We start from the raw sequence: 22,504 nt of genomic DNA, 5'->3' as shown, positions 1-22,504 counted from the left end.
TTCTGAATAAATTCCCAGATAACTTCCTGAAAGTCTCCCTGAAGAAATTCCTAAACAAATCCTTCGAAAAATATCAAGAGGAATCTGCAGAAGAGTTTTTGATTTGATATTTTTAAGAATCCCTAAAGAAGTTGCTGTAAGAATTTCTGGAGGAACTGTAAATTAGTTAATCCAATTTAGTATTTTAAACCACTCTGCAACAATCATCATCTTCAATGATGATTGTGAGAGGGAACTCTATCTCATTCTCTGCAAACATTCAATACTCATATGTAAAATATCAGTTGAAGTAGACACCCGAAGATCATCCGATCATACCCAACCAGATCAGTTTGCAATAAACCGTGCACTTTATCAGTCGTGTTTCTGTACGAGTCCCGTGTTAATTTATTCGCGAAAAGAAGTGTCCAGCAATCGAAGTAACGACCTGTAGGATTGATATCACCCAGGGACCTGTGATCGAAGAGTTTACATAATTTATGGTCCTTCGAACCGGATCACGGTCGAAGTGATAGAGATTTGGTGCTTCTAAGTTCGCGAGTGAAGTGATCGATTCCGCGTGGTCAAGCCATTGCAACCACCGATCCACATTGTTCGATACTTTGCGTGTGGCTTTTATCTCGACAGTCGACTGATTCGATTGTCCAGCACGTTGACCGTGCTATTGTTCAACGACCTAGTGCTGGCCGTCCTACGTTGGCGGTGCGACGACGGCGGTGCGGTACACGCTATGTCCACAGGGAGCGTGCGGTAATCAACTGCACAGTTCAATTGTTAGAGTTCTCGGCGCAACGATCGACGGCGGTGTGCATTCAACGTTAACGTGCTGCTGTGGTACCCGTGCATGCAGCGATCAATTGATAGTCAGCTTCCATCATCCAGGCCAGCGGAAAATCCACCCAGATAAGTAGTTCCCAAAGGTTTGTCTGTAGTGGCGATTGAATGCATGATCAGTCGTCTACCATCTCGACACTGCTGCCAGCCCGATTGCATGTGGCTTAAAAACGAAAAATAAACGATAATTTGCATGCTTTGCGTTTTCTTTTGGAATACGTGGTTGATTTGTCCGCTGGGTTGAGTCCGCTTTGGGGTTGATTGGCCAATTTCGATCGATCGATACTTTTCTGTCTGTTGTCTGTGGGGTTCTGTCAATCGCGATCCGTATTACTACGCGTTCGGTATACTGTGGAGTTGTGTTAAGTGCAGTTGTACAAGTGCATAGTGGATAGTATGGCAGATCTACGGAGGTGGACGAAGAAGGAAAGGCTGCTGCGAGATGTGGTTGAATCGATCAGTGAATTCGTGCAAAACTATGACGATACTCGTGACAAAGTGTCAGTGAACGCTAGGCTTAAAAAGCTTGATGAAGTGTACAATGACTTTTGTGAAGTGCGATTGAACATTGAGTGCATCCTGGAAGAAGACGACGAACTCACCGAAACAGATGAGAAGGAAGAAGATCAAGTGAAACGGAAAGCACTGCTCCAGAAGATGGATGAATCAAACCGTAAGGTCATGAAGGACTTTGCGAACCAGTACTTCAATCTCAAGAACCTACTCCAAGCATTCCAGGCTTGCCCGGGGGCAGGTACCAGCACGGCCGCAGCTTCAGTTGCGCAGCAAGCACCAGTCCCAACGATGCGAGTGAAGTTACCAGAACTCAAGCTGCCAGTTTTCCGTGGATCTCTGATGGAATGGGTCACATTCAGAGATACGTTCCAAAATCTGATTGTGGGCAACCCCCATCTGTCGGACATCGATAGGTTCACATACCTACGATCATCGCTAGCAGGTGAAGCGCTACAACAGATCGCTTCGATAGATCTGACGGTAGCTAACTATTCCATAGCGTGGAAGTCTTTGGAATCACGTTATGAGAATAAGAAGTTGCTGGTGAAATCTCATCTCGACGCACTATTTGCAGTGCAACCAATGAAGAAGGAGACGTTCGACTCTCTCAATCATGTTGTCAACGAGTATGACAAGCACCTGCAAATGCTTGACAAACTCGGCGAGCAGACAGCAGACTGGAGCACACTGTTAGTCCACATGCTGTTGAGCAAGCTAGATGCCACAACGCTTCGTTTATGGGAAACGGAGCATCGTTCAAAGGATGTTCCCAAGTTTGACAATTTGATGGACTTCCTGAGAAATCATCGTACAGTTCTACGATCAATCACCGGAGAATCAACCGGTCCATTGGAACAGAAGAAGGTACCTCGGGTAAGCAACAGTTACGCCGGTGTTCAGTCTTCTTGTTCGTTGTGTGGTGAAGGACAGCACCCGCTGTTCCAGTGTAAGCGGTTCAAATCCATGAAGGTCGATGACAGGAGAAGCACTGTGAAATCAACTCAGCTTTGCTTCAACTGTTTGTCTCGAGGTCACGTGGCAAAAGCCTGCACTCGAGGAACATGTCGCGTTTGTGGTCAGCGACATCACTCTATGCTGCACCTGAAGGCGAATGATTCTCCGGACAACCAGTCAATTCCACAGTTGAACAAACGGTCGCAACAGAACCCACAATCAATACAGACACCCACAACCTCACCAATCAATAAGCAAACACTCAATAATTCCCAGAATTCCACAAGTCTCCCATCCACAATCTCCACTCCTGCTATTCCAAATCCGCAAAGTTTCTCGCCACTTGCCACAGACATTCCTAATGTGGTACTCTCTGCTAATGTACCCAAGAGTCCACGATCAGTTCTACTCGCAACTGCGATCGTGGTTCTTGAAGATCAATTTGGGAATACTACACAAGCTAGAGCTTTGCTAGACAGCGGTTCTCAGCTTTGCTTTATTTCGGAGCATGCGTCACAGCGTTTGAAGTTCAAGCGCTCACGCGAAGCACTATCGATCAGCGGTATTGGTCAAGCAGCACGGAAGTGCAAGCAATCGGTCTTTGCTCGAGTTCGCTCTCGCGTATCTTCCTTCTCCGGGGAAGAAACCTTCTACGTACTACCCAATGTGACGCTGAATTTGCCTACCAGGAAGGTGGACGCATCCAAGTTGAAGCTTCCGGAGGATATTGTACTAGCGGATCCATTCTTCACTGAACCAAGCAACGTCGACATGATTATCGGAGCGGGACTTTTCTTTGACTTGCTACGCAACGAGAAGATCTACCTGGGAGAAAATGGACCAGTAGCGCAGAACACCACCCTCGGCTGGATTGTTTGTGGAAACTTGCTGGACAACTCGGACGTGCGAAGACCTCACGTTGCCAACACATGTACGGAGAAACTGGATGAACTTTTGACACGTTTTTGGGAGTTAGAGACGTGTAAAACAGTGTTTTCTCATTGGAGGAATATGCCTGCGAGAAGTTTTTCGATCGCACTACGGTCCGAGATGCAACAGGAAGATTTGTAGTTACACTGCCCAAAAAGGATTACCTTATTCAACAACTCGGGGATTCGAGGAACATAGCCATGAAGCGCTTCCTTTCACTCGAGCGCCGCCTTACTGCAGATCCTGAGTTGAAACGGATGTATCGTGATTTCATTTACGAGTATCTCCAAATGGGACACATGGAAGAAATTGTTGGAGACGAAGAAAGTTCGGCCTTGCCGGAGTATTTCATTCCTCATCATTGTGTCATCAAACTCGATAGCACGACCACTAAACTGTTTGATGCGTCGTGTCCCACATCGAGCGGCCTCTCGCTGAACAACGCATTGATGGTAGGACCAACGGTGCAGGATGACATCATCTCGATCGTCCTCCTTTTTCGGTTCCACAGAATCGCCATAGTGGCAGATTTGGAGAAAATGTACAGCAACAGCATGGTACAGCAACAACTGGCTGATAGAAGACTGCATAAAATCCTGTGGCGTGACAACCAGAACGAACCTATTCGAGTGTTTCAGCTAAACACCGTCACATACGGTACGGCATCGGCACCATATTTAGCTACCAAGTGCCTCAAACGTCTAGCAGAACTAGATGGGAACAAGTTCCCTGAAGCAGCCAAGATTCTCTGCAAAGATTTCTATGTCGATGACATGATGTCCGGTGTTGACGACGTACAGGAGGGAGTCAAGATATGCAGCGATATTCAGCAACTTTTGCATGGCGGAGGGTTCAACCTTAGGAAATGGAGCAGTAACTGTCCAGCGGTGTTGGAGAACATACCTAAGGAGCTTCAGGACGACCGAACATCTTTCGAGTTGGACGATTCTAGTGCAATTATCAAAACGCTGGGTCTCATCTGGGAGCCTAGGTTGGACGTCTTTCGGTTCAAAATACCGGAGTGGAACACATCGGAAATCTGTAAACGCACGGTCATTTCTGATTTAGCTCGAATATTCGATCCGCTCGGGCTAATCGGAACTGTGATCGTTTCCGCAAAAATATTTGTCCAGAATCTCTGGAAACAGAAGATTTCGTGGGACGAACCGCTACCAAGTGAACTTCAAGCTCAATGGCTGGAGTTCAGAACCAGCTTATCGCAGCTTGGCAACTTGCAGATTCCGAGGTGGGTTGCCTTCAGAAAGGATTGCCTTTCGATGGAGCTCCACGGCTTTTGCGACGCGTCTATGAAAGCCTATGGAGCCTGTTTGTATGTGCGATGCACCCACTTCGATGGCACCATCACGTCCAACCTACTAGTCGCAAAATCAAGAGTCGCGCCGCTGTCCGAAGTAGAGAAAAAACGAAAAAAACTCACGATTCCTTGCTTGGAGTTGTCCTCTGCTGTATTACTGGCTCACCTCTACGAAAAAACGTCTGCTAGCCTCACGATTTCAACGCAGTCGTACTTTCATACCGATTCCATGATCGTTCGGTATTGGTTGTCTTCTCAACCGTCACGATACCAGATGTTCGTAGCAAACAGAATATCGGAAGTACAACACCTCACGAGGGCCGGTACGTGGCGACATGTTGCCGGTACAGAGAACCCTGCGGACGCCCTCTCTCGCGGTATTCCAGCAGCTGAACTGAAGCAGGACTCGTTGTGGTGGTATGGACCAAGTTGGCTGCGAGAAGATAAGGATTGTTGGCCCAAAACACAAGAAGTGCTCCTGGAAGACCTGGAGAAATCGTACCTCGAAGAGGGATCTGTGGTCGCGTCTGTTGCTACAATACCAGAGCCCAGTGAGATCTTCAGCCTGCGATCTACTCTACACCGCTCGGTAAAACTAGTAGCGTATTTGCTACGATTCAAGCACAATGCACTTCGTACTCGCGACAACTGTAGGAGAAGTGTTGTGTTGTAAATACCTTTCAAAAAACTCAAGGAATGTTTTGTCCCCCAGCTACCCGTCCGAAGGCCGCCGGCCTTCACCGAAGTCACCATCATCTGCCACATCCCGCTAAACATCGTCCGTTTGACTGCTCAATCGCTGGCTCATCTTCTCAACCCATGATACCCGCATCCAATGCAACAACGCATTCACGTGATGGAATCCGGCATGCTCCGGAGACCTGTTGCCCACTTCGGCGGTCTGTAAACGCCGGCTGCCCACAACAACATGTGCTCATCCGAGTACCTCATCCACGTAGTCATCCATCAACCGTTTATCTGCAACCAACAATTCATCGGACACGTTCAACCTGGCGAACGCATCGTCATCGGCGTAGGAGCGCCCGCGGAGGCGCGCAGGCCTCCGCGACAGGGAAGTCGTTGTAAGCTTGTTTAAAATTTGTAAAAAAGCGCCTCTCATATTTTTCAGTTATTTGTTCTGTCCACTGCGAGCTCGCAGTTCGAGGAAGGATCGCGGTGGTGAAGGTCAACCCATTGCATTCGGTACGAGAGGAAGATATCGCTACGACGGCGACCAGACGAAGATCCACGCGAGGCAGCTGATGACATCGGCCAGTAACTGGTTCAACAAGCGATGCGTTCCGCATAAGTTGCAACATCGAATTGATACATCTTCATTTCGACATGTTCTGTGTATTCTTAGTATTTAAATCAATGTGTGTTAGACTATAAGACTAGAAGAGATCGATTTTGCCTAGGTTATCAAATTGAAATCCCGCGTCTTTCAAGGCGGGTGGTTATGTAAATTAGTTAATCCAATTTAGTATTTTAAACCACTCTGCAACAATCATCATCTTCAATGATGATTGTGAGAGGGAACTCTATCTCATTCTCTGCAAACATTCAATACTCATATGTAAAATATCAGTTGAAGTAGACACCCGAAGATCATCCGATCATACCCAACCAGATCAGTTTGCAATAAACCGTGCACTTTATCAGTCGTGTTTCTGTACGAGTCCCGTGTTAATTTATTCGCGAAAAGAAGTGTCCAGCAATCGAAGTAACGACCTGTAGGATTGATATCACCCAGGGACCTGTGATCGAAGAGTTTACAGGAACTCTCTCAGAATTTTTCAAAGAAATCTCTATTATTAAAACATTTTCTAAAAGAAATCCAGCAAGAAAAATTTCAAAAAAAGTTAATAAATATTCTATTTTTTCCTTTATGCTCTACGGTCTCATTGGATCTTGGCTTGCTTCTCTGCAACTTAGCGTTCTTTGAGCATTTCCATAGTCATTAATTGAAGGACTTTCTTTTCCTAAAATTGCATTAATTTATCTATTGTGAGGCAAGTACAATGATACACTAAATAACATACTTTTTGTAAAAAATTTCAATGAATACGAAGAAAATCCTCGGAGGTAAAATACGAAAATCATTAAAATACTAAAACAGTTTCCAAAAATAAAAATCGAAGATTAATTTCCAAGTAATCCTATGGTAAATATTCAAAACAAACTAGAGAAATCTGAATTTTTAAGAATACGGAAGAACGTAAAAAAACATGATCAATCTTAGATTCCGTAAATAGTGAAATCTTAATAACATTCAAGAAAACAATATCACCATTCTGTTTCCTTCAACCCTTTGTACTTTTCGGCGCCCCTCTGAGATTGGCGCCCTTGGCGGGGGCCAACCTGGCTAACCGCATGCTACGGCTCTGGTTATTGTATCCATAATGTGTAAGTCTGGTATGCGTAATTTCATGTGTTTCGTATCAACACAGCTACGCTATGGTTATCGTTGCTAATAGTGACTTTTCAGCATGGAAAGTGACTTCAGTTGGAATGTATTGAAAATAGGCACTGATCCGAAAATAGTGACCAATTCACTGAACAGTGACTCTTTATCAGGCCATCTTAATAAGAAAACTGAAGGATTTTTTTTTATTTTCTCAAGATAAAAAAAAATGATTCGATTGAAATAGTTTCGCCAACTCCCCACAATTTATTCAAACAAATTTACACAAACGAATCAATTCACAGCACCTCCTTCCATATGACCGAAGCAAATACGTCCATCGACCAACGCTCAAAGCACCAACCGGAGGAAAATCCACCGAATCGGATTGAATAACCATGGACTACATCAAAGCTTCCCACAGCGGATAATCCTTCTCAAAGAAGTGCAAACCGAGACAGGTGCCGCCCACTCCGATTTCTGCACCAACCAACCAACCTACGTTGGATTCCTATGGGAGAAGATTCCAAGCTCAACCATTTGAGCTCTTACGATGCAACCGCGCCGATTGCATCTGCTCTGAAGCGTGACTCGAATAAATGGGTGCACTTCCCCAGCTCCAATCGACCACCGACCGAAGCAACGAACTCATGCTTAACTGTTTTTTTTCTCCCACTCTCTCTTTCTCTCTGTCTCTCATCCTTCAATGTTTGCGACAATCACAAGAAAATACTTCTTAATCCTTTCCAGCCCGCAGAGCAGCCAAACGAACCGTCATTGAATTAAACCAGTCAGTCAGTCAGTCAGCCAGTCCGATAGTCAGGATTTGCAATCCGTTCAGCGAGCGGCGGAGGCAATCGAAAGCTCCGTTGTTGTTCTATGTGTCTCTCTGAGGGATCCACGTCTTTTTAATTTGTTGGGATAATTTTGAAACATCCATCGGAATCAAGAGTCACTCTCGTTCTGATGAGCTATTTTTAAAATCCAGTTGCGACATGTTGGAAATCCTCCATGTACCTATAGGATGTTACACTACATTAGTAATGTAACAATAACTTATTTATAACCGAAGACCACTTTATCAAGAAGACTTGCAGCACTGCTAAAACTCGGGAGTCACTGTTAGCAGCGCTACCACGGATTAAGGTGGAAGCATTTATGGAAGTGTGTGTAAACCTTCATACTCGCACTAATACGCTCTTACACTTTTATACGAAGGTACCACCTTAACTCACCAGGCGGCGGTGCCGTCGGTGTCGCATGCCGTTAGTGTGGGAAAACAACAGAGTTGCATGTCTTCTTGATAAAGTAGTCTTCGTTATAACGCTTATAGAGCTTAAGGCTTTTACTCGAGAAAGTTCTTAGATGACCAAGAACATCTTTGAAAATTACTTCTTTACAGAACTATGATTGAAGTTTTTGATGAACCTAAGCTCTTAAATAACCTAGAACATGTTTGGGAATTAGTTCTCAACAAAATGGGGTGGTCACTAACAGTCACTCATTTAACAAGTGCCTTTATGAAGATTATTTCAGCATGATGCTGAATAACCTTTGGACAATTTTCAGGTACAACCTTTGTTCGAGCCATGTTCACACAAACTTGGAGAAATTATAAAGCACAGTGTTATGTACCAACTGAAATGCTTGTTGTCAACAGCGTTTTAGAAATACACAGTAAAGCTGCTATTCAGCTTTGAAAAAATGATTTAATATAACTAAATGCTTTTTTTCAATTTCCACGAGAGTTTATTATTGGCATTTATTCTATGAACAACTATTATGAACTTGAATGGAAATTTTGTTAAACTCATGGAAAGTGTTTCGAATTATCATTACCGATACGAAAGGTCGAATATCTGCTACTCCTTTAAATCGAAAAAGCATTTGTACATTAATGTGTACATCATAATTTTAGTTCAGCTAACCATGGGCGTAGCCAGAGGGGGGCAGGGGGGGGCTTGAGAAATTCCTCTAGAAATATCTTCAGGGATACCTCCAGGAATTTCACCAAAAGTTAATCAAGTAATTTTTCTATAAATTATGTCAGCAATTTATCCAGGAATTTCTCCAGGAAATCCTTAAAAAGTTCTTCCAGGATTTTCTTTACGAATACGTTCTAGGTTTTTTCAGGAATTCATGAATTCTTCCAGATTTTCCTCCAGGAATTGCTGCAGGGATTCCTCTAGGAATTCTTAAGGGATTTCCAAGGACTTCTACACGGAATTCTCCAAGGATTTACTCAGGGATTCCTACAGAAATTCCTTCGAGGATTTCTCCAGGAGTTCCTCCAGAAATTTCTGTGAAATTCCTCCAGCAATTTCTCAGGGGATTTTTTCAGAAATTAATCCAGTAATTGTTGAAAGAATTTCTAAAAAGATTCCTCCAAGAATTCCATCAAGAATTCCTCCAGCAATTCCCAAAGGCAAACCTCCAGGAATTCCTCCAGGATTTTATCCAGGAATTTCTCCAGGAACTCCTCCAGGAAATTCTGCAGGAACTACTCCAAGAATTTCTTCAGGAATTCCTACAGCAATTTCTCTAGGAATTGATCCAGGAATTGCTCGGGTACATACTTCAGAAATTATGTCAGCAATTTCTCCAGGATTTTTTCCCAGGAAATCTACTAGGGTTTTTTTTTCATAAATTCTCCCAGAAAATTCTCCAGGAATACCATCAGGATTTTTTCAGGGATCCCCCCAGGCATTTCTCCAGGAATTTCTCCTAAGATTTCTTCATGTATTGCTTCAAGGATTCCTTCAGGAATTTCTCCACGAATTTCTCCAGGGATTCCTTCGAAGATTTCTCCAGGGAATCTTCCAGAAGTTCCTCTAAGGATTCTTCCAGCAAATTCTCTAGGAATTTCTTCAGAAATTTTTCCTGGAAAACCTCCAGGAATACCTTCAGGAATTTTTCAGGGATTCTTCCAGTATTCCTCCAGGAATTCCTCTAGAGATTCCTCCTGAGATATCTTTACAAATTTCTTCAAGGATTCCCGCAGGGATTTCTTCAGAAATTCCTTCGAGGGTTTTTGCAGAAATTCCGCCAAAAATTCTTCAAAAGTTTTTTCACCCAGAATTCCTATAGAGATTTCTCTAGAAATGTATCCAGTAATTCATTCAAGAATTCCCCTGGAGATTCCTTCAGGAATTTTATCATGGCTTCCTTCAGCAATTCACACAGGAATACCTCAAGGAATTTCCCCAGTCATTCATCCAGGATTTTATCCAGGAATTTCTACACACATTTTTTTCAAGGATTCCTCCAGGGGTTTTTTCAGTAATTCCCTCAAGGATTTCCTCCGGAATTGTTTTCCCTTCCCACTAGCAATTCGTCCAGGAATTCCACTAGCAATTCCTCCAGAAATTTCCCAAGGGTTTTTTTTCAGAAATTAAAAAAAAATGACAGAAATAGAATTCTCTCAGAATTCCTCTGCACATTCCTCTAGAAATTTATCCAGTAATTCTTTCAAGAATTCCTCTAGTCAAGAGATTCCTTCAGCAATTCCCAAAGGAATACTTCTAGGAATTTTTCCAAGCATTCCTCCAGGATTTTATGCAGCAACTTCTCCTGGAAATACCCCAGGAATTTCTTCAGGAATTCGTCTAGGAATTTCTTAAGGAATTGCTCCTGGACAATTTCCAGAAACTATGCCAGCAATTCCCCCAGGAATTTCTTCGGGAAATTCTCTAGAGATTGTTCCAAGAAATTTCCAGGAATTTCTCAGGGATTCCTTCAGACTTTCCTCCAGGAATTCCTACAGAGATTCGCCCAGGAATTGCTTCAGGAATTCCTCCAGGGATTTCTTCACAAATTTCTCCAGGAATATTCCCAGCGATGCCTCCAGGGAATCCTCCAGAAATTTCTCCAAGGCTTCTTTCAGGAATTCCTCCTGGAATTTCTCAATGGATTTTTTCAGAAATGGATACAGCAATTTCTCCCAGAATTCCTCAGGAGATTTCTTCAGGATTTTTTCTAGAGATTGCTCCAAGAATTCATCCAAGAAATTTCTCCAGGAATTCCTGCTGGGTCTTTCCAGGAATTTGTTCAGAAGTTTCTCCAGTCATTCCTCCAGGATTCTCTCTAGAGATTTTCTCAAGAATTGCTTCAGGAAATCCTCCAGCACTTCCTTCGGGGATTTCTCCAAGGATTTTGAGATATGCTTCCCTAAGCACCCCCCTTTCTTCCATGCAACGTTAAAAAGTGTCAATATCCAGCTTCATTTACAGCTGAAATTGGGATAAGCAACCACCCTTCCATCATTCAATTGATATCGGCTCCAGCATTGATGACGTCAAACCCGAAATCAACCTATCATTCACCTGTTTTTATTTTGGCCACCAAATCCAACATAGACCCAACAGTTGTTCGATGTTGGTCCAACAATGGCCCAACAAACGATTGAAATTGACTCGACTTTAACCCGACATTAAATAATTTTTCAGTCTGGCGGAATTTTGAAGGGACCCTCCAAAACCCCCGAAAACGCCCCTGAAGCCCCTCCCCTCCTGAAACCCATCCTCTGCTTAAACTCCTTGAAAGCCATCTGAAACTCCGCATGACCTACATTAAACTCTCCCTTCCTCAACATCTTTGGAACCTTGAACTCCACTTAGGTAATAAACTGAATCCATTTACGTAATGAATCCATTTAGGTAAAAATTCTATCTAGGCAGTCCCGACTCATTACCTAAATAGAGGATTTGGTGTATACAAAATACAACAGCGTGACTGCTGAAGGGTTTAATAATGCTTTCAGAATATAATGTTATATTCAATTTCATCGTATTCCGTTCAGTTATAAAAGCTAGCAAGTATAAATTTGCAAAGGGTGCTTGCCCCCCCCCCCCCCCTGACCGTAAAGCTGGCTACGACCTTGCATCTATCATTACTATTATAAAGCAACAATTCAGCATGCATGCTTGTTTGTGGTTTGCGATTATTAGTTGAGCATGCCTGTACATTTTCAGGCCTTTACTCGCGAAAGTTTTAGTGTTATTTGAAGCCGCTCGCACCAGACAGTTTTTTCCATTTATTTTAATAAATAAGCCCTTTCCTAAATATTCGATGATGAAAACGTTTGGTTTTCCTTCAAGCTTCAGATTGCATTCAGAACAGGACCCAACTTTCATAATCCAGTTGTTTGTTCGCTCGTAAAGAGTTACAAACGGTAGTCATAATTGGCTGTACCCCACCGGCCGCGCTGAAAGGACCCCACCGAGCAGTGAAAGCACCAGTGTCAGCAGCCGGAAGTTGCCGAAGCTCCATGTGAGTCTAAAATTCCCATTTTAGGCAACGCCGCCGGTTTTGCAGAGAGAGAGGGGGATGTCCTCAACACAACATGGCTTCGCAATTTGCTGTAATTTATTTGACACCTTTGTGGTTGGCCAGCCAGTTGGAGGAGCAGGGATTGAGTTTTCATTCGCTGGGAGGGAAAGTGTTTGTGACGGGATGTAGATGAATAAGTAAATCTGTTAGACTGGGGAAAGTTGATGAATTTGCGAAATACCTAACTAGTTTTGCGAAGTCATGCAGGATTGGTTAGTAAACTTTGAGAAATGGAAGGTATAATAAAACTGTTTTAGTTACTTGAGTCTTTATATTGCCTCGGATGGAACGTCACAGTAATTCTCATCCTCTTACAGACAAGCATGTTAGCATTTTTTAAAACAGTCTAATTTGAGGGCTCAACATCTTCATTTGCCCTCCAAAACCTACTTCTGTACATGTATACTCACATTGCCGGATATGGTATCATTCAAGTGCACGAAATAACTCTTCCAGGTAGTGTTCATTGAAGATTTACCGCTTCGCTTACGGAGCAAACCTAAATCACTTCTTCGCGAATCAGGTTTGATGTTTTTCACCCAACCTCCTACTCGTTGTCATCAGCTTGACGCATCGGATCTGAAAGACGGCGCGGCGAAAAGTCCAACCAAATTGAGATTGTGGATGAGCAATGAGCATCCACAAAGTATAGTACCGAGCTACTGTTGAAGGCATCAGTTTGTAGCAGTGTATTTTCCTGAGTTCCAACTCAACCTGATACATTAAACATGAGATTCCATCACACTCCATGGACCAAACTGCTTCCTTGGTTAAATACGGAAACATCTTCACTTCACTAGAAGGAAACAATAACATTGTTGATTCTGACGATCCGGACGGATGTTGGCGTTGGTTTTGGACTTTTCAACCGCCAACGGCGTTAACGACGACAAAATTGTTCTTCCCATCATATAACTGGATACATAATTGCTTTCCCGTGAATGCACCATCCATCGGCGCAAATATTGCTTACTTACCTTTGGAACAACAATGAGTCAGCGGTCAAATCAGCGGCACTTCATTAGGCATTCAAATTAGCAACCCAGAGCTGGATGTATATCTGTTTGTGAATTCAAATACACAAGCAACATTGATTTACTAGGACATGATAAATAATCTACTTAGTGGGTGGTGTACACTGATGTTTCAATAGGCCGTGTCAATTTTTGCAAAATTGCGAATACACAAACCCGAATAGTCACAAATGCACAGTGGTTCCATTTGTTCAGGGAAGCGGTCATAAATAATTTTCTTCGTTTTTTGGAGGGAAGAATCATTTTTAATGACCAGAAATAGCATGTTATAACCAAAAAAGGATATTCCACTACGTTTTCATGAACATCACTTGGAAAATTTTAACTTTGGACATTTTATTTATGATAATGAAATTATTATTAAAAAAGCATTATTTTGCATAGAAATCAGTAATCACATATTTTTAACTATTATGAAGAGTGGGTCGAATTATATCAGTTTCTGCTAAGTATAACAAGTTAAAACATGTATCACATGACAGTATCATAATAGATTTTTGTGAATAGTATCAGTATTAGTATTAAAATTGTTATTTCATTAATAGGTTTTATTTCTGCTGTAATAAAGCAATATATGAAATTGGGGACTTTCCTCAGAAATAAGGTAGATTTCATTGTTGAAATACATAAATATCATCACAAATCGAATTACTATGCGTAACTAGTGTCAAATTACCAATAGTAATAATTTTTAAACATAGTGCAACAGTACAATTACAGAATCAACTTCTACTTCATTTTCAAAATTTTGAACAAATATTCGGGATTATTTCACATTACGTACGTAAAGGAAATTTTAAAACCATAAATACAATGGTTTACACCGTCATATATCATACGATTCATGGTGCTACGTTTTGAAAAAGATTAAAGTATTTCCAGTCGTTTTTGTTTCTAGAAATTGCTTTGGAAATACTATCCAGCAATGAAGTTCGTGGAATTTTAATCAAAGATAGCTCTAAACCAATAAACGAAATATATACAAATATCGCTCTACATTGCTAAATATTCAACAGAGTTTCTGCAATAGTATCAATGAAATCAATTCAAATACTGATATTTGACGTGAAAAAATTGATCAAATATTTAGATTTGGGAAGAGATTATGAAGAAATATGTCCAGTAAATATTAATCAAGGAACATATTTACTCCTTATTCTCCCAGCACTACAGTTTTAGGTACTGGATGGATTTTGAGAAAATTTTGTCAATGTTGGCAGTAAATGCTAAATCTCTTATCAAATTAAACAAATACAAAGGTAAGTTTTGACAAGGCCAAATGAAAATGGTTGTTATGCAATTACTCATACCTCAAGCCATACCTCCAGAACTGTATTTCTTCATAAAAAAACATTAAAAAAGTTTGTTTTCAAATAAAATATCCCTCAAGTATTGTAAAAAGCATTGAAATATCTCCTATAAAAATTTCAGTAATTTTGATACGCATTTCAGTCAGTTACAGAAGGACAAGTATATATATATAATTTTGTAGTTATTTTCAAATATATTTTTATAAAAATAACGGGTAACTTCCAATACATCCTGCAAACTTATATGCAGCTATTTGCAGCTACAACCTTCACAGATTGATTCTCCTACTCAAATCTGATCATTTGATGGCTGACGATTGATTAAATGTGGTTAAGAACATGTTTGAAATGTTACATGAATTTTGATTATGTATATATTCTATGGGTAAAATAACACAGCCCCATTAGTTCCACAACATCCATTTCCACTGTTTGGTGCTTTAAATTTGAAAGATAAACATGTATTCTGATTTTCTGCGTTGAAAAACATTTGAAAATCCACTTGGTTTTGTTATACGAAGACGCGGTGCACAACTCAAAATTCATGTAATTTTTCGACACATTTTGAGGATGTCAAATTGCATAACAGTACCCACGCTCTCAAGCAAAATATGCAACAGAAACATACATAAAAATGGGTTTTCTGCATTCTTGGGAACATCATTGAACTATAAAAAATATACAAACTCATGAATTACAAAATAATTTTTTTGATTTTTGGCCTATGGTGGTACCACTGTGAAATGGTTGCAAATGGACCCAAATGAAGCCCTGCAAAATAAAATAAAGGTAAGCTAGTTCGCAATCGACTTGGAGTTTTATATGGAAATTTTAATGTTTCAGTATGGGGACAGCAAACTTTTCAAACTTTTGGAGAAAAGACACTTTGAAGCAACTCTAAAAATCCGCAGCCCCCTGAAGATTTAGTGCATATATTAGTGAACATTTTGGAAGAAGACAATTTTTTAGTTGCACTTCATATAAGGGCGTTATTAAATTTCGAAACGATGGACATTTTATTCGCATGATTTCTAACTTCTTTAAATGGCATCACTGCACGTTTTGCGTGTGGGAGAGGTTGGTAACAGCCATCTGCGGTGTCACCATCCGCCGCTGGATGGAGACGCTAATAGCTTACGAAAATGAGATAGTTTGAATTGTAAATATCCCTGCGATATCAGTTTATAAACATTTGGTATCTTTGGCAAAGTTGTTAGCATGGTCAAGAGCTGTCCAGTGATGAACTAAATTATTGTCAAATCTATCACTGGGCTGCGCTAGTGTGCATACAAACTGCATGCAAAAGTATAAACGTATATGTGTGTATCTTAATAACGTGATAATTTATGTAAGTGGTGTCTTCGACAATGTTGCTGGATTGGCCACGGGCTATCCAGTGATGAACCCAATACAGTGTAGACTCCTGCTACACGGCTTCCATCTAGTACACGGTCACCTATTACTCGGATTCCTAATACACGACAATCCGTGTCATCGATTTCCCAGAGCTTATGGGATTTCAACTAATGGAGGCCTGGAATGAATATCTCAGGCGTAATCCAATATAGCACCATACTTTCATTGACAAAGTTGTAGTACTAGAATAGATCTACCACATAATGCCAACTAACATCCAATTAGTTAGAAATTTGGCCGATAGAGGCGCTAGTAGAAGCACTCACAAGTTATCACATGCGATATCTCAAGATCTTCTTTGTTTGGAGCAATGCTGTCTTCGGAAAAGTGGTTCAGTAGATCAAAAACAATCTAATGATTCACCAATTATTTTGTGATTTCGTCGCTTGGTGGCGCTAGTCGTCAAGTAAAGTTTCAAACTTCTCTATTTAGGGACACAGATCAGATAGAAGAGTGTAGTCTTCCGCAAAGTTCACCAGGAAGTCAAGAGCAATCTTGTGATTCATTAATTAGTTGGTAATTTCACCGCTAGGTGGTACTAGTTGTTAAGTAAAGTTTCAAACTTCTCTAGCTCGTGATGCAGAACAGATAGAAGAGTGTCGTCTTCAGCAAAGTTCTTCAGGAAGTCAAAAGCTGTCTGGTGATTCAACATTTAGTTAGTAATTTCGTCGCTAGGTGGTGCTAATTGTTAAGTATAATTTTAAACTTCTCTAGCTAAAGCAGACAGAAGAGTGTAGTCTTCGGAAAAATTCTCAGGAAGTGAAAAGGTATCTGGTGATTAATTTGTGATTTCGCCGCTAAATGGCGCTAGTTGTCAAGTAAAGTTTCAAATTCCGCTATCTCGGGATCCACAGCAGATGGATAATTGTTGTCTTCGGCAAAGTTCTTTAGGACGCCAAGAGCAATCTAGTGATACAAAAATAAGTTAATGATTTCACCGCTAAGTGGCGCTAGTCGTTAATTTCAAACTTCACTATTTGGGGATCCAGAGCAGATAGAAAAGTGTCATCTTCGGCAATGTTCTTCAGCAAAACAAGAGCAATCTGCTGATTAAAATATTAGTTAAGTTATCACCGCTAGGTGGCGCTAGTTATCAGGTAAAGTTCTAAAATTCTTCATCTTGGCATTCCCAGCAGATGGAAAAGAGCATTCTTGTGATTAAACCATAAATTGATAGGCGGTGCTAGTTGGCAAAGCTTTAAACTTCTCCATCTCGGAAGCCATTGCAGATAGAAAAGTGTTATCTTTTGCAAAGTTCTTTAGAAAGTATAGAAGTTGGTAGTTCGCCGCTTCGTAGCACTAGTTGGCAAATAGAATATTGAACATCTCGATCTCGGGATCCAAATCCGATAAAACAGAATCTACTCAATTTTAAGCTTCTCTTGCTCGAGATCCAGACCAGGGTTGACAATCGTCGCTCTTCACCACCTTTAGTAGTTACTAGTCTTGTTGAGAGTTGAAACAATAATGAGTCTTTATTCAAAATCAAAGCTTAAGCTAACCTGCTTAATCTAGTACATAATTTCTGGAGAAGGCTGAAACGCATACATATCAATAGCCTATCGATCCATGCAACAGAACGATAGCCAATCCAAGGAAAGGAAAAGATAATTACGAAAAGGGGCGTTTACCATTCAATTAAGTAAACGTTCACACGTGGTTGCTTGAACTGTGCGCTGTTCGGTTAGGTCAGCGCTTCGAGTGGAAAGAAGGAATTGTGTGCATTTATGGGTATGAAATGTGATACGCGTACTCAGCATGAGTACGGTATGGGAAACAAGAGTGTTGCACAACTTGTGTGGTAAATCGAAGTTATTTAGGTGTGAATGACATGTCCCAGCATTGTTCGTGGGAACATGAGAGGAATGCACTTGAAGAAATGCAGGCGCATCAGTCCTGCATGTGAAAAACACCACTTTAAAAGATGTGGGAAAGACTGCTTGAAAACGGACAGTTGTAAACTGTCAAGATCAAATATTTATGATCTTTCAAAAACATGCTAAAGAATAATTCTTTACAGATACGATAATGCTACACCATCCCCCTTTGGGTGAATGACGTAACGCAGTGAAATCATTCAATTATTGTCAACATAGTTTCAATAAATTCTAAAATATTGTTTCAATCTCCTTTACAATGATGAAATAAAATGTCAGTTTTTGTAATTATAATTGAAATATTTGGAATATGTAGTTGCAAAATAAAATAAAATGTATCTTAAAACTATCCGAATTTCTCACTTCTCAGCTAATGCTAAGAATATTGACCTATCTCATTTTTTTACTATTTTTTGATTTCCATTATTTTTTTTTATGAGATTAGGCTCGGGTTTATAAACTAACACTTCTTATGATCTAATTAATCTATTTTTGTGAACTATTGATGAATGATTCGTTTTCAAATTTATGATCTCACAATTTGGTTCTGATATCGATGTTACTTTATATGGACCTGTATAGAATGAATCTAATTTACGTCTATTTTCCTTTTGCAAATAAACTGTATCTCCTGTTTTGATTTGAATCGGATTCGTTGAACGATCATTTATTTCTTTTCGAATTTGTTTCTGTTCAAGTAATTTTTGTTTTACAGTTTCATGTGACTTTTGAAGTTTGAATTTTAATTCTGTGCTGTAAAGATCAAAATTATAAACTGGATCAACTTTATCTGTGTATGTTTCGTGTGGTACTCTTGCTTTAACTCCGAAAACCAATTCATATGGCGTTAAACCATGATCAGTATGTGGGCTAGTATTATATGTAAATGCATAAAATTGTAACCAATCATCCCAATCCGAATGGTGTTCATTGACATAATTTCTTAGGTATTCATTCAAACACCTATGATTTCTTTCCAATGAACCTATCGTTTGTGGATGGTAGGCTGTAGAAAAAGTTTGCTTAACCTGTAATAACTTGCATATTTGGCCAAGGACTTCATTTTTGTATTCGGATCCTTGGTCTGATTTTAACTCTAAAAATTTACCATATATCAAAATAAAATTTTCAACCAAAGCTTTAGCTATTACATTCGCTTCTTTAGTTGGAATTGGAATTAAAACTATATACTTAGTCAATTCACACTGTATAGTCACAGCGTATCTATTATTATTATTTGATTTTGGAAGTGGTCCTACGGTATCAATAGCTATCACTTCGAATGGTCTAGATGGGGTATTGGTAATTGTTAATTTTTCTTTTGTGTGTTTGGTAATTTTATTCAACTTGCACAATTCACAGGCCTTTATGAATTGAGCAATCGAACTTTTCATATTTGTCCAGTTGTAAATTTCTCTAAGCTTGAGGTACAGTCTATGCTGACCTATATGTCCTCCAGTTGGTGTCTCATGATGGTTTTTGAGTATATTTTGAATTTCTCCAAGATCACTAATGAACTTGGGTGGATTATACATTATAATCTGTAATGTTTTGATTGATTTCAGAGTTAACTCTTTAAAAGTTTCTTTAGATACCATGTTAAAAATTGGGTCAAGACTCGAAAGTGCAATTTTATCAATTTTATTAATATTCATTTCTTTTTCTAACACTGAAAGTGCAAACACTAGTGTTTGTCTTATACTTCGCAATCGTGTTGTTATTCGTATAATAACTTTATTTTTCTGCGCTTCATACATTGTAAAAATTAAATTTTCATTTTCCACTATACTTCGAAGTTTTGGTAGTTTTCTAGCTTCAGTCGGGTTCTCTGTCATATAGATAACAAGTTGATCAGGCTTATTATCGACATTGATTTGACTGGAATATCGTTGTTCATTTTTAGTTTCATTATCTTTCTTCCTTGTCATTGACCTAGTATTAACAGTAAATATACTTTTAGATTTTAATTCATCTGATGTCATTATTATACGTGACAATGCATCAGCAGTAACGTTTGTTTTACCTTGAATATATTCAATGGAAAAATCGAAATCTTCCAAATCCAATCTCATCCTAGTTAATTTAGATGTCGGATTTTTCATATTAAATAAAAATACTAAGGGACGATGATCTGTACGAACTACAAATTTACGTCCATACAAATAAGCTTTGAAATAATCGATAGCCCAATGTATCGCTGTTAATTCTTTTAAAATTACTGATTTATTCTTTTCACCAAGCGTAAAGCTTTTACTGGCAAACGCTATAGGTAAATCGTTGCCATCAATATTCTGTGATAATACCGCGCCACATCCAACATCAGATGCGTCGGTAGTCAATATAAATGTTTGCTTAAAATCAGGGTATTGTAATAATTTTGGTGACATCAAAAATGATTTAAGAGCATTGAAAGCATCCTCACATTTTGATGACCAATCAAATTTTACATTTTTTCTTAACAATTGATTCAACGGATAAGCAATTGTTGCGAAATTTGGGACGAATTTACGGTAGTAGTTGCAAAATGCTACAAACCTTCTAACTTCGTCACTGTTTCTCGGAACTGGGTAGTTCTTTATTACGTCATATTTACTACTGTCGGGCAGAATACCTTTGTCGGTTATTCTGTGCCCTAAATAAGTAACTTCTGTATTGAAGAATTTACATTTTGCCAAATTTAATTTTAAATTATATTTACGAATTCTTTCAAACACTATCGATAAATTGCGTAAATGGTGTTGCATTGAACAACCTACGACTATTATATCATCGATATAAACAAAAGCGAGTTCTGGTGTCAAACCAGACATTGCAATAGTCATCATCCTTTGAAAACTATTTGGACTAATATTTAATCCAAACGGTAATCTTGTAAATTGGTAATGACCTGATTGGGTCGAAAAAGCAGTAAATTTTCTCGAAGACTCATCCAGTGGGATTTGATGAAATCCCGACATTAAATCTAAAGTTGAAAAATACTTTGCTCTACCAAGCTGATCCAATATTGAATCTATTCTTGGCAAAGGAAATTTGTCACTTAATATCTTCTTGTTGAGCTGTCTAAAGTCTATGACAAGACGCCATTTTTTCTTATCATCTGTTGATTTCTTCGGAACCAAAAGTATTGGACTATTGTATGACGATACCGAAGGTTCAATAATGTTATCCTTCAGCATTTTATTAACTTGGGCTTGAATTTCATCACTTTGGGAATGAATGGTTTTATAATTTGGTATATAAGTTGGAACTGGATCACTGGTATTGATAGTCTGTTCGTAAAAATTGTTTACAGTTACTGGCTCATCTGGTAGTGAAAAAATATCCGAATAGTTTGTAATTAATTTCTTTAAATCATCTTTTGCAAAATCAGGAACGTTTGTCAAGTCAACTTGCTCCAAAATTTCTTTATTTCTCATTTGTGTGGTATCAGGTTTCTTGGATTTCCGAAAATTCAATATTTGGTAATTAGTCAGTGGTTCCATCATAAGCTTTACGTCAACATTTGAAACATTAATTGGTTGTAGAGTGGTATTCATGAATTTAACATACTGACAATTAGGTGAAATTATTGCATTACCACAGAAAAGACCAGGTTTAACTTCCTGAGAAAATAAAACCATGTCCTCTGTGATGTTTAAATCTTTAATCTTACGTATTACTTCACATCTTCGTGGGATTATGTAATTCTCATTAACTGTATCTTGAATTGGAACAGATACAGGTGTATTATTAATATTAAAATTCAATAACCAAGATTCATAATCAATATTGCATCTGAAGAGAGACAGAAAATCTCTTCCTAAAATGCCATCAGTTAAAATTGGAAAATTTGCATTAACTACATGAAATGAATGGTTAACTCTTACGCCATTTCCAAAATTCAAAATTGTCTCAGTTACAGCCAATGTTTCAATCTCTCCTTCTGTAATTCCCGTAATAATTGTTTTAACATTGTTGTTTATTTTGTGATTTACCAAAATTTTATCAGATTTAAAAATAGAAATATCTGCACCTGAATCTACAAGTAAAGTGCAGACTGAATTTGTCATCTCTACTCCAATCTTAATAAAATTGGAAGCAGAAAGATTTATAGTTAACACTGATCTAAAAAATTACGTTGACTCTGCTGCTGGTTTTGTTGCTGTTGCTGAGGAGCTCTGTTTGAAATATCGCGATTCTGAGATTGTGGTGGACCAGGGAGCTGATCCACATTTGCCATGTATATTCGATTTGTGTTATCGAACCGTGGGCGATTATCATTAAATCGTCCGCGATTATTATAACCTCCGCGTTGGTATCTTCCACGTGATGAATAATGGTAATAGTTTGGATAAGGCCTTGGAGTAAAACGATTAAAACCACCTCTAGGGGGGTTTCTATAATGTTGGTTTCTGTTGAAGCCATTGCCGCGAAAATTAGATCTATTATCCTGACGCCCGGTATGTTGTTTACTTTTGATAGTAAAAACTTGTGATGTGGAAACATCATTGGCACATTCTTGAGCTTTTTGCAAAGCATCTTTAATGCTAGAATAATTTCCAGCTTTTAGAATCAATTTTGTTTCGCTGGCGGTAACACCTTTGATG

At 39.4% G+C, this 22,504-nt stretch overlaps 2 protein-coding genes across 2 annotated transcripts; both read left to right on the top strand.

The window, feature by feature from the left end:
• Window positions 1-1,230: 1,230 nt before the first annotated feature.
• LOC134291007 (uncharacterized) lies at window positions 1,231-3,375 on the top strand. Its single transcript, XM_062858250.1, has one exon. The coding sequence runs from the start codon at window positions 1,231-1,233 to the stop codon at window positions 3,373-3,375; it is 2,145 nt and encodes a 714-aa protein (XP_062714234.1).
• Window positions 3,376-3,434: 59 nt separating this feature from the next.
• Window positions 3,435-5,222, top strand: LOC134291006 (uncharacterized). Its single transcript, XM_062858249.1, has one exon. The coding sequence runs from the start codon at window positions 3,435-3,437 to the stop codon at window positions 5,220-5,222; it is 1,788 nt and encodes a 595-aa protein (XP_062714233.1).
• Window positions 5,223-22,504: the final 17,282 nt, after the last annotated feature.

This window comes from Aedes albopictus, chromosome 3 (genome assembly GCF_035046485.1).
Source record: "Aedes albopictus strain Foshan chromosome 3, AalbF5, whole genome shotgun sequence".
NCBI lineage: Eukaryota > Metazoa > Arthropoda > Insecta > Diptera > Culicidae > Aedes > Aedes albopictus.
This window is presented reverse-complemented; position numbering and strand designations above follow the sequence as displayed.

Coding starts and splice junctions, on each gene's coding strand:
- LOC134291007 (XM_062858250.1), top strand. CDS start 1,231: ATGGCAGATCTACGGAGGTGGACGAAGAAGGAAAGGCTGCTGCGAGAT.
- LOC134291006 (XM_062858249.1), top strand. CDS start 3,435: ATGAAGCGCTTCCTTTCACTCGAGCGCCGCCTTACTGCAGATCCTGAG.